This window comes from Lethenteron reissneri, chromosome 13 (genome assembly GCF_015708825.2).
Source record: "Lethenteron reissneri isolate LAM-NWPU_2019-01 chromosome 13, ASM1570882v1, whole genome shotgun sequence".
NCBI classification, from domain to species: Eukaryota; Metazoa; Chordata; class Hyperoartia; order Petromyzontiformes; family Petromyzontidae; genus Lethenteron; species Lethenteron reissneri.
The window spans coordinates 809,099-822,016 of record NC_083791.1 but is presented as its reverse complement, the minus strand read 5'-3'; the positions used below and the strand labels follow the sequence as shown (position 1 = coordinate 822,016).

Sequence of the window (12,918 nt, the reverse complement as noted above, 5' to 3'; positions counted from 1 at the left end):
GCTCGACTCCATAGTTTTACTGAGCGACTTCAACACTCACGTGGGAAACGATGAGATGCCTGGAGAGCCGTGATTGGGAGGAATGGCCCCCCTGATCTCAGCCTGAACACTGAGATGTTATTGGAATTATGTGCGAGTCACGGAACATCAATAACAAATACCATGTTCGAACACAAGGATGCTCATAAGTGTACTTGGTACCAGAGCACCTTGAGCCAAAGGTGATTGACTTTATAGTTGTATCATCGGACCTACTGTAAGGCCGTATGTACTGGACACTCAGTTGAAGAGAGGGGCAAAGCTGTCAACTGATCACTACCTGGTGGTAAGTTGGATCCGACGCCTGGGGCACCGACCAGATAGACGTGGAAGGCCCAAATGAATAGTGTGGGTTTTCTGGGAACATCTGGCGGAAGACCCAGTGCAGAAAGATTTCAACTTCCAACTCTGAGAAAACTTCTCCTGCACTCCGGGGGAGGTCGTAGACATTGAGTCCGAGTGGACGATGCAAAAAATCTGTGGCCTGAAGGCAGTTGGTGCCTGTCATGGCGGCAACCCCAAGACCCGCTGGTGGACACGAGTTGTGAGGGAAGCTGCCAAGTTGAAGAAGGGAGGCTAAGCTCGGAAAAAGGTCTCCCGACTCGATTGAGAGGTACCGGCTTGCCAAGATGGTGGCAGCTGCAGCAGTCGTTGAAGCGAAAGCCCGGGCATGGGAGGAGTTTGGAGAGGCCATGGAGAGGGACTACTGGGCAGCCTCAAAGATGTTCTGGCAAACCATCTGACGCGTAAGCAGGGGTCAACGGGAAGTGGCCCAAGCTGTTTTCAGTAAGGGTGGCGTAACAGTGACCTCAACTAAGGAGATAGTCGAGAGGTAGAAGGAACACTTTGAGGAGCTCCTTAATCTGGTGAACATGTTCTCTTCTCAGGAGGCAGCCCTGGAAAATAGCCGGGTGGGTTGGGTCGATCGTGGCTCCTGAAGTCGTTGTGGCGCTCGAAGGCCTTCATAGTGGAAAAGCTGCTGGGGTAAACGAGATTCGCCCAGAGTTGTTGAAAGCGCTGGACAGTTTAGGAGGGTTTTGGTTAACACGCCTCTTCAATGTTGCATGGAAGGCGGGTACAGTACCTCTGGATTGGCAAACTGGGTTCATACTCCCCATTTTTTTAAAGGGGACCAGAGGATGTTCTCCAACTACAGAGGAATCACACTCCTCAGCGTCCCAGGATAAGCTTATCCCAGAGTGCTGGAGAGGAGGCTCCGCTCGGTGGTCGAGCCTCAGATTCAGGAGGAACGATGTGGATTCTGTCATGGTCATGGCACAATCGACCAGCTCCTTTCCCTCTTACAGATATTTGAGAGGTCATGGGAGTATGCTTCTCCAGTCTACCTCTGATTTATAGACTTGGAGAAAGCATATGACCGTGTTCCCCGCAATATCTTATGGGAGGTGCTGCGGAAGTATGATGTACCAGTGCCGCTTTTGTCCCTCTATTCTCGGAGTGAGAGGTGCGTTCGTATTCTTGGTGTTGAATCGAAGTCATTCACTGTGGGTGTTGGACTCCGCCAAGGGTGCGTCTTTTCTCAACTCCTGTTTGTGATTTTCTTGGCCAGGATATCAAGGCACAGCCAAGGTATGGAGAGTATCCAGTACGGGGCATGGAGGTGACATCGCTGCTTTTTGCAGATGTCATCCTCTTTGCCTCGTCAGTCTGTGATCTCCAGCATGCACTTGAACGGTTTGATGTTGATTGTGAAGCGGCTGGGATGAGGATCAGCACCTCCAAATATAATGTCATGGCTCACTTCCAGGAGATGGTAGATTGTTCTCTCCAGGTGAACAGCTGCCCTTAGTGGAGGAGTATAAGTACCTTAGGGTCTCTTTCGCGAGAGATGGTAGGTGGGAGCAGGAGATCAGCCTGCGGATTGGTGCAGCGTCCACAGTGCTGCGGGCACTGTACCATTCTGTGGTTTTGAATCGGGAGCTAAGTTCTCGAACAAAGCGTGCTTTTTACAAGGCGATCTTCATTCCCACCCTCACCTATGGTCATGAGCTTTGGGTAGTGACCAAAAGGATGAGATCGTGGGTACAAGGAGCCGAAATAAGGTTTCTCCGCAGGGTTGCTGGGTTCACTCTCTGTGATCAGGTGAGGAGCTCGGTAATCTGGGAGAACCTCAGAGTCGAGCCTCTGCTCTTCCAGATCAAGAGGAGCCAGTTGAAGTGGTTCAGGCACCTGGTAAGGATGACCCCAGTTAGACTCCCCCTGGAACTATACCAGGCATGTCCCACTGGGCAAAGACCCCAGGGCCGGCCCAGGACACGCTGGCGGGACTATGTCGCTCAGCTGGCCTGGGAACACCTGGAAATTCCCTATAAAAAGTCTGTCACCAGGGAAAGGGAGGTCTGGACCATCCTACTCAACTCAACATGCTGCCGCCGCGACCCTCACCAGGACAAGCGGACAGAAAAACGAACGAACATAAACTCCACGAATAGAGGTGTTTTTGGGGTTAGATTACGTAAACATAAATGTGTCATTAAATCTGCCACCATCCGATACAGCAAATTAGTAAGGTTTATTACGTAAACAAAACATGCCAATTCGTCACGAGTACGGCACACCGGTTTGTTGGAGAGTAAACCCACAACATTTACAATTCCAATACGACATTTCACTGGTTATTAGCACAAGCCTCATCACGCGATCTAACCCAAAAAACCTATTATGGATAGTATTGGTCGCGAAAGCCTACGTGTTAAAATAACCACCCCTAGTGTTATTGTTTCTCATGGGAAAATCGGTTTCGCTTAACGTTCACATTTTCCATCAACGCAACCCGACGTTAAGTGAGGAGTGACTGTACTGGTGTTGACAAAGAACAACCCGAGGGAATATGCCAGGATTTCCTAGGGGTTACATGCCAATTTAACAAGGCTAGTCACATTTACAAGATGAATGTTAACGGTAGTAGAAAGTACTTGGTCAGGCCATTACAAGATAACACAATCCTATTAGCCAGTAAAGAAGGTCCACAGACTCCAGTGCTCGGTCAAGGAAGTAGAGGTGTGAGCCTAAGCTCGCAAGTCGAGCAAATTGCAGAGGTCGTGAGCTGCCACAGTGCTCGGCAGGTCTTGGGCGCGAACGGAGAAAGAGATGCATGGGTTTCCGGGCTTTACCACGAGCCAAGCAGATTTACAGAGATGGTAATGTGCAATCTTGAGTTGCACCAGGGATAGGCTCCGAAGTGTCTCTTGTTCCTGGCACTGTTTAACTTGCCACAGTGGCGAGATGTTATCTGCCTCGCCTGGTATGCAAGAGGTCGCGGGTTCGATCCCAACTCTAAAGGCTGTATATTTGGAGTTTGCATCTTCTCCCTGTGGTGGTGTGGATTTTTTTCCGGGTCCTCTAGTTTTTCCCTCCACATGTAGAAACATGCCTTAAGAGTATTTGACTGCAATAATTTCCACAAGATAAGCCACTTCGTTAAGCTATCATTTGTCATAGCCAGGTCGTATCTGAAAAAGAGCTATACAGCTCAGTGGGGCTTATCTGGTAAAATAAAAAATAGTTTTAGTTTAACTCTGTAACACTGTACAGACAGTCCCCGAGATACGAACGTCCGAATTACGAACATCCCCGCTCACGAATGAACCCGCCATCAGATGTTATGTTCAACCATCAATACTTATGAACCGAACCGCAGAACTCTTTTGTTCGGCGGAGCGATCCTCCGTGAGACGTAATGAGGTCCAGCATCCCGCCCCTTCCGACAAGCCAGCATCAGGGCTCAAGATAAGCAAAACTAAAACAGATTTTTTTTTCCTTCTTGGTCCTTTCGGTAAAGTCACGTAGAAGGGAAGTAATAAAATAATAAAAATAAAACATAATCAAATAATTCTCACGACGTTTCGGCCACAACGCAAGCAGCCGTCCTCAGGTGAAGACCAGGTCTGTCGGGAGACAGCGTCTGAATGAAACACCACCACGCTTGGAGCGTATATTTAAGCTGGGTTGGAAGGGGGGTAGGGCGCCTTGACAAAATAATTTGCATATCAAGAGGAATTTAGCATATTTATGGGAAATGCAGGTATGTGATTAGTACTTCTTGTGAAATGCGTAGGAGGTGGGCGGGGGGTTTCAAAGTCATATTATGCCCATGCATTATGCAGGATTAGCAGCATCAAAGGGAGGGGATAGAGGTAGCATTAATAAAGGGAAGGAATGTTAATAGTATGTAGCTGCAGTAACTAAACAACCACGTAAAAAACTAAAGTATAAACTACATAGTATCATCAGTATACTAAATATACTCTCCAATAAGCTGAGCTACTAACAGTAAGTAATACATTACAATTCTATGTCGCAAGAAATATAATATGCTTCCAGCTAAACTTTTTCCCTTACATCACACGGGTCTACCCCGTACTATATGCTGCCATAGACAAACCCAGCATTAAATTATATACTGTATTACTATACACCACCCTATACCTTCGACTATACATTGTAATATTACACTATGTATTATTCTATCCACCCTACTGTATATGACACTGTTGTATATTCACTATACAATTACGATACTATATACCAGAGGCGTAGCTAGGGGGGGGCAGGGGGGTACATATGTCCCCGGGCGCCAAGGTAAAGGGGCGCCAAAATGAGGCTTACAGCGTTACATTATAACTTGTTGCGGCGGGCGCGGCAGCCTGAAACTACTGCACAAATCTACACCTCAACCTAAAAGTTTATATATCCCACCACACACAGCCGACATGTCATGTAATTACATTTTGGTACGTGCGCCTATTAAGAACTTACATGGAAGAACGTCCCAAACAACAGACAGGCGCAGTCTTTCAGCCTTAGTAACTGGCCTGTTTTTTGGTGGCGGAAACTACGACGGCCTGAAACACGCTGGAGTGTACGATCAGAAGCTGTTAAAGCTATCTATGAAGGACTGGATGAACTAGTAGGGCTGCTAGACAAATTATCGGAGGACGTAACTATGACGCCTGAAACCAGAAGTGATGCAGAACAGGCATGCGTATTAAATTTTAACTTCATAGTTTTATTACGTTTCTGGAATGTCATTCTTGGAAAAATTGATCGTGCTCAGAAGCGCTTACAGGATCCTACTATGAATTTCAAGGAAGCAGCAACTGATCTTGAATCTTTGGAGCATGAATTTGTCAAGCTTCGTGATGATTTGAGCCAAGTTGCTGTAGAAAACGCCAAAACAAGATGCACAGCCTGGGGGATCGATGTGGACAGAAGAATTAGGCGACGTCGGAAGATGCCAGGAGAACTGGCAAGAGATGCAGGACTTTCAGCAGAAGAAGAAATTGTGTGCGTATATGAAGAGCGTATTTTATCGACTTCAACAGGAGATGTCAACACGGTGTTTACGACTAAAAAACCTGAACACAAAATTTGGATTTCTGCTGGACGTCAAAACTCTTCTATCCGACACAGATGTCGATGCAATTTGTCGAAATTGCACAGATTTTGGAAATTTCTATGACACCGACATCAATGGCCACGAATTTTTCACAGAAAATGGAGATTGCAAAATGCTGCTCAGCAACCGGAATGAAGTTCTACCAGACACTCCTTTGGATCTTCTTGGTTTTATTGTGTTTTATGGAGACGACATATTTCCGAATTTGCGAATTTCACTGCAAATTTTATTAACAATAGCAGTTTCAATTGCAAGCTGTGAGCGGTCGTTCAGCAAATTGAAACTTATTTTGTCGCATTTGCGTGCTTCAATGGGACATGATCGTCTCAGCGATCTTGCTCTTCTTAGTGTTGAAAGAGAAACATTGAAAAAACAGATTTTGATTACGTGTTGACCAGTTTGCGACAGTGAAATCAATAAAAATGTATCTTTTGTAGACTATGTCAACCAGTCTACGACAGTGACTGAGTGAGCCATGTAATATAATTTCTATAAATTTGCTTCTTTAAATACAATGTTTCATTAAAATTTAAATTGTTATTCCTTATTCGATGTAATAGGAAAATGTGATTTAACGGGAGGGGGCGCCAATTTTATAGTTCGTCCCCGGGCGCAAAATATTCTAGCTACGCCTCTGCTATATATTGCCTTATACATTGTATTAAACATTACAATTTTATACTATTTATTATTATACAATCTGCTATACACTATACCATTGACCGTCGAGTGAAAGATACTAAGAGGAAGCAAAATGAAACACCACCACGCTTGAAGCGTATATTTAAGCTGGGTTGGAAGGGGGGAAGGGCGCCTTGGCATGACTATATATATCTTGTATTCTCGGCAGGGAATGGATTCTTTGCTCCGCTGCAAGTCTCCTACTACCACTCTTCCATTTACATATTTCGTTGCTTCCTCTTAGTATTTGATTATGTTTTATTTTTATTATTTTATTACTTCCCTTCTACGTGACTTTACCGAAAGAACCAGTCACGAAAGCTTTAAATCGAGAATTTTTTTCTTTTCATAATAGTTTATTTTATTTTTTATTTACTTTACCGTATATATTGCACTATTACATGCAAATGTACAATAATTATTCTCATTTATGCTTTTAACAATGCGTCCCTTTTTTGTTGAACCATAACACATTTTATATTGAGTTCTGAGATATAAACACCTCGACTTTTGAACGGGTCTCAGGAACGTAACATGATCGTAAGTCGAGGACTGTCCCCAATGATCTCAGGTATTTCCAGTCACTAACACCATGACACCGTACTGAGTTACTTTACCAGCGTTTCCTTGCACTGGAAGTGTACTAATAAAAGCTAGACAAATCAGTGTGTCACTAAGTAAACTCTAGGACTGCTTGTGTGAGGTGCGATATAAAGAAATAAATGTTTATGATAATCCACTCATTTTTTGTCTTTTACAGATCGGAATTTGTGTTACAGAGAAAGTTTTTCCACGGCCAAATATTACTTGGTATAAAAATACCACCCCATTTGATCCAGGTATGTTACTCGAAGCATGCTCGACAATCGTTTAACAGTTTATTCAACAATGACTGAAAGTATATTTAAACCCCTGACCTTAACCCACATGTATGTATGTACATGGCCAACTGTGCTAATCGGAGGTGCAGGATGAATAATAACGGAATGGCAGCCAAGCAAGGAATGGAGCGTGTGCGAGAACTCTGTGAAAAAGATCTTTATAGCTAATCGGATTCCTCCAGTAGAAAAAAATATTCTGATCTCGCAGATGGAGCAACGAAATCAGATCGTGCGCAGGGTGGTTACATCTTAGAAGTGGCGGTGGCTTGGGGAGGCCTTCATCTAGCAGTGGACTGACCATGGCTGATGACGATGATCTTGCTTGTTGTGTTCATGTTTCACTCTGGATGGCCGTCTGCTGCGATGCAGAGTTGCATCAGCGTCCCGTCGTGGAGTATGACGAGATGGGCTTCATGACGGTGCGCTCCTCCCTCAACTACAAACCCCAGAAAGCGGACAGAGACGCCACGTACCACTGCCGCATCAGCTACAAGATGCCCGGCCTGATACAAACCATGGATTCGCAAAGAATCAACATCACAGTTCACTGTGCGTACACAAACACTTCCCTTCTTTTCTCATTGCCCGGGGGCGACCGCGCAGAGTTCATTCCTCCATGAACTTCTATTCCGTGCCTCTTCTTGAGTCATGTCCACTGAACTTACGAAGAGACCAATAGCCTCACATATACTTTCATTGAGACCCATAGACCTACATAGAGATTCATGGGCCTACATGATCCATAGACTTACGTGATCCTTAGACTTACATAGGGATCCGTAGACTTACATGATTCATAGACTCAGATATCCATAGACTTACCTTGAGATCAACAGACGTACATGATCCACAATCAGAGACGCATATAATTTCATTTTTTGTTAAACTCCTTCGGCTCAGATACAGTCAACATAATACAGACATAGAGACCCATAGACATTGAGATTTTTACACTTACCTCGTCGAAGCCAAAAGCAACATCTCTCTGTTGCTTCCTAATACCAGAAGAGCGTTCCAGACGGCCGCAGAAGTGCATCTGAAAGCATGGGAGAAAATCACACTCAGCAGCCTCGTGTAGACGATCTGAAACCTCAAGTTACTTTCATCAGTGTGTCCGTCACAACACTTATTCGAATAAGAGCTGTCTCTAGTGCTGAGCAAAACGGCGCGGGCGAGCTCCTTGCGAAATTGATGACGAGCCTCGTATGACCTGTGCCCCTTTGGGTAAAGGTGCAGCACTGCAATCGTCTTCTCACGCCACTCGTGGTGGAAGGCTCTGTGCGAGGGGGAGCTATATTTTCATTTTATTTTACCAGGTAACCCTACTGAGCTATATAGCTATTTTTCAGAAGCGAACTGGCCACAGAGGAGAGCTCAACGAAGTGGCTTATCACGTGAAAATGTATAGCAGCCAAATACTCTAAATGTATGTTGTTTCTAAATGTGGAGGGGAAAACCATGCCACCACGGGAAGGAACATGCAAAGGTAGAAGGCCAGATGAGTTGAAAGAGGCGGGAGTTACCTACCCTTTATCGCACCGCACACAACCTTGCCAACCCAGTGCGGCGTGTATCTATTTGCACCGCTGGGATGGACAGAGGAGCAGGGGGAGATTTGATTAAGCATTTTCCATCATTTCAACTGCGACACCGGGAGGTCAAATCGAAGTGGCTACCTCCAGACTATGCACAGTCCACGGGGAGAAAGAGAGACACTGTAAACTCCAAATATACAACAGGCGTCAGGGTCTGGATCGAACCCAAGACCTCCTACATACCAGGCGAGGCAGTTAACGTTTCGCTACCGCAGCGCCCTAAGTAAATAGCCATGACGACCAATCTTCAGGATCCGGGAGGGGGGATTAGTCCCCCCCTCCCTCCCGAATCCGTCACTGCCACAGCAGCAGCACTCCATTTTCCTCTTGCGGCCACTGAACGCGAAACCGCAGTGCCGTGGCCAGGTGGTGCCGTGCCCTGCCCACGTGCCCACCGTGACCGCTGTTTAACCTGGAGCCCTGCACCGCCCCCCCTCCACTCCCCCACCCCCCACCGCGGCCTCCCCCTAGACCCTGCGGAGCGCGTAGAGCTCGTCATCTGGGAACCCAAGGGGGCCACGCACGTGACGGAGGGCGATGATGTCGTCCTGAGATGCGTGGCGGACGCCAACCCGCCCTCGACCTTCGCCTTCTACAACGTGCGTTGGTGGGGGGGGGGGTACCAGACAGCAACAACCATGTTCACTACACTTGGGCCGCTCAGAAACTCTCTCTTGTTCTTTAACATGCATACATTACATACACCATTTATATTTATTTTACGAGGTCATGCCCACTAAGCTGTATAGCTCGTTTTTCAGAAGAGACTTGGCCACAAAAAAGTGTCTTATCATCACGTGGAAATGTATTGCAGCCAAATACTCTGAACGTGCATTGATTCTGAATGTGCAGGAGAAAAACCGGAGGAATCGGAGAAAAATCCACACGACCACGGGGAGAGAGAGAGACATACAAACTCCAAATATATTCAGCAGGCGTCAGGGTCGGAATCAAACCCACGACCTCCTGGCGAGGTAGTTAACATCTCGCCACCATGGCGCCCAACACAAAAGTGTTGAGATGAGATGTGTAAGTCGCTTGCCATGTGTGAAGCGCTCAGAGACTCCCTGGTATAAAGGAGGGCGGCTCTTATCAAAACAACAATTGATCCTTATGGCGGTACCCCGGGTACCAAATAATTAAAAAAATGGCCGAGGCAATGAAATATTTTCTTTCTGGGACACTATTTTTTCCAGAGGTGTACTTAACTCCGCGACAATCAATACAAAATCAGTTCCACTCCGCGATGTCGAAACGCAGCGAGGACGATTGCGTCGAAATCCTGAATGCTCGTACGCACCATAGCGCATTGTGAACAGCTCGTCGAGATGAGTCGATTGCCGCATCGCCGACCATCAACAGACTAAAACGACTGCATCACGGACATTGTGCGAGAGCCGGGGGACTATGGTACCCAGGGGTACCGCCATAAGGTTAAATTATTATAAAACTGTATTACAAGAGGTTCTGCGTCTTGAGTGCATGGAGGACACCGTGGTGCACGACTCGTTTGTTCCTCTCCCTCTCTCTAGAATGGCACCCAGATACTGGACGGAGTGATCGGAGACAAGATGACTTTCAATGACATCGAACGCTCCCAGATGGCGGAATATTCATGCGTCGCTCTCACGAACATCGTAACCGCCGTGCCCGGAGGGAAGCTGGAGGCAAAGCTGTTCCTGGACGTCCGAGGTAATGGGGATGCAGCCAACGGGATCGTGGTGGTTGGCGCACTGGACGTTGCACTTCAGAGTGCACCACTTCCACCAGCAGAAAGAAATTAGCTTTCAATTTTCCTGCCATCCCTTGTGTGCGTTGCTTGGCATCGCAGCGGCATCAACAATCCCCCAGGTTCCACGCTTTGTCCCGGTTCGTGGTCATGATTCCATTCAGGAATCAATTGTGGGCGCCATGGTGGCAAGATGTTGACTACCTCGCCTGGTATATAGGAAGTCGTGTATACTGTAGTGTATAGTAGTGGTGTGTAGTAGTGTAGTGTATCGTGCAGTATAAGTGTGTTTAACTTATTTCGCACCGTACGCAGCCATGCTCCACGCAGTTAAATAGATCAGTAGATCATGTGTGGTGAGGTAAAGTGTGGGTACTCCTGACCAGTGTGAACCAGCAGGCCAAAATACCCTCTAGGGGGGAGCCCTCTACAGCTCCCACTACTGAGGGGGTCTTCTGCTCGCAGTGACGCGAGTGACCAATTGCAGGGCTGCGCCTTCATTTACCCTTGAACACTTCACCTGCGGTGCTTGTCGCAGAAGAAAGCGCCGTGCACACTCGTGGTGGCCTTTCACTCTTTGACAGTCCAAGGCGCTCTCTGCTGCCGGCCTCACGGTGATGGCACGAAGCAGCAAGGGGATGCCGCCAGTTGCTGCGTCTCGCGCCCACTCCCATCGGCAGCACCAGCGGCTGCGGCCCCTGTGGGCAGTTGCCACCCGGAACAACTGGGGTCCAATCCTAAACCGCATCCACTGCACAAGCCATGGCAGTAGATGTGGATAGCTGATTGCGCAAATGGAAAATAAACAAAAAATCCTCTCCAGCAGTGTGCCGACCGTGGTCCATCCAGAGCAAACAGACCGTACAACGTTTCACGTCGCAACGCTCAGATCGACAAATATGAAGGAGACATCACAGCGATGATACACTCCGCTGCTCCTGACGCTGTTATCTAGCTTGACCACCTGAATGTGAGAGTTGAGTTGTTGCTCTGCATCTACATCAGCAACTGTACGATAAGGGGTAATTGCCCAGGGCCTCCAGGAAACCTTTGGCCTTGTGGGCCACGGGTACGGAGACGTTTTATTGACGCGTAGGTTTTCACGGTTGCGCTGAACAGCTCTCTCCAAAGTAAAATATCCCCTTCGACTTCAAGGAAGCATATTAACTCTTTATTTATCACACCTTCAATAGTGCTGTTTTTAGTCTTTGGTTCTGTGCTCAGCCTCCATGATTTAAAACGAATTACCTTCCAAAACGATGATTTTTTTAAATTTCTACAGAGGACAAAACGACCACCATCATCATCGCAGTGACAGTCTCTCTGGCGGTGCTGATCGCGACCGCAACGGTGCTTGGCCTCTTCTACACCAAGAAGCTTTGCTTTGCTTCGAAAGGGTAAAGATTCACACACTCCACATCCCTTCTCCACCGTACCACCGTCGTGCCACCTGGCATGTTATCGGCAGCGGCAGGGTGGTGACGCAGTGGTGACAGTCGCGCTTCACAACCAGATGCCCCCTGGTTTTGATTCCCAACTCGGGTGCCGCCTTCCTGTCTACTGTTTTATGTCCCCCCCCCCCACCTCCCCACTTGTTCTGCATGGCTTTCATCTGGCTTCTTTGACTTCCTCCCTACTGCAAAAAACTAAAACTTTATAGGAGTTTCGTGAAAAGAAGTTGAGATTCAGTGAGGTTTTGCTGGATTTAACAAGCACAGCAGTAATAATAATAATAATGTAAAAAACATAGTTATGTTAATGTTCCCAAGCAAGTGAGCATTCTGAAAATTACCCTTATTTAAATGTCACTTTGTTTCAACAGAGATAAACCTAAAACGGAAAACGATAAAGAGGAAGATATACCAATGAAGAATTCAACCTCGCTGCATGAATTGTACGTTATGGCGTTCACATTGTGCTATTGTCCCTCACTGCCTTTCTCTCCACTTACACACGTGAAAATAATGATGATAATGATAATAATAACCTCTATTCTATAATTTGCCTTTTATTTGGAAATATCTCAAGGCGCTGTACATAAAATAAAACTACACCTACGAGTATAGATTACATTTAAGCAAAATATAAAGCTGATAATAGCAATATCAATGACGACACTCGAAATTCAAATGATGGTGCCGTATTGGCCCAGATATATTTAGACAGGTAGGAGGTACGTTTTATACGATACTATGTTATTAGTCTATGCCATTAGATAAGCCATCTGATAAGATACCGCACACGAAGGATGAGTTTCACCTTGAATTTTTCCAATATAATTTTTTTAGGCCCAATTTCGGATTTTATTTCTTAATTTCAAATTATTACGTTTTAAAAAGACGGGGGTTTCAACAGCTGATATGATGATTACTAATTTATTTTTGGGATTAGGCCACGTAACTTTAAACGCTTGAACACGTGAATACGTGGAGGGTCTCGCGACATAAATTTGCCGAGATCTATTATGAATCACATTGTGTTAATTCACTAAATGTCGTGATTTTTACATAATTTTAAATAATAATCAATTTATATTCCATCGGTAAAGCTGTAATTTAAATATGACCTTAATAA

At 46.1% G+C, this 12,918-nt stretch overlaps 1 protein-coding gene across 4 annotated transcripts in view; it reads left to right on the top strand.

The window, feature by feature from the left end:
- Positions 1 to 12,918, top strand: part of LOC133341994 (cell surface glycoprotein MUC18-like) — a 52,526-nt gene that overhangs the window by 23,315 nt on the left and 16,293 nt on the right. For all 4 annotated transcript variants that reach the window (XM_061550852.1, XM_061550850.1, XM_061550849.1 and 1 more), the window contains exons 5-10: positions 6,900 to 6,978; positions 7,390 to 7,569; positions 9,087 to 9,214; positions 10,148 to 10,307; positions 11,627 to 11,741; positions 12,167 to 12,238. In XM_061550852.1, the coding sequence (XP_061406836.1) occupies positions 6,900 to 6,978; positions 7,390 to 7,569; positions 9,087 to 9,214; positions 10,148 to 10,307; positions 11,627 to 11,741; positions 12,167 to 12,238 (734 nt within the window). The remainder of the gene's footprint in view (positions 1 to 6,899; positions 6,979 to 7,389; positions 7,570 to 9,086; positions 9,215 to 10,147; positions 10,308 to 11,626; positions 11,742 to 12,166; positions 12,239 to 12,918) is intronic.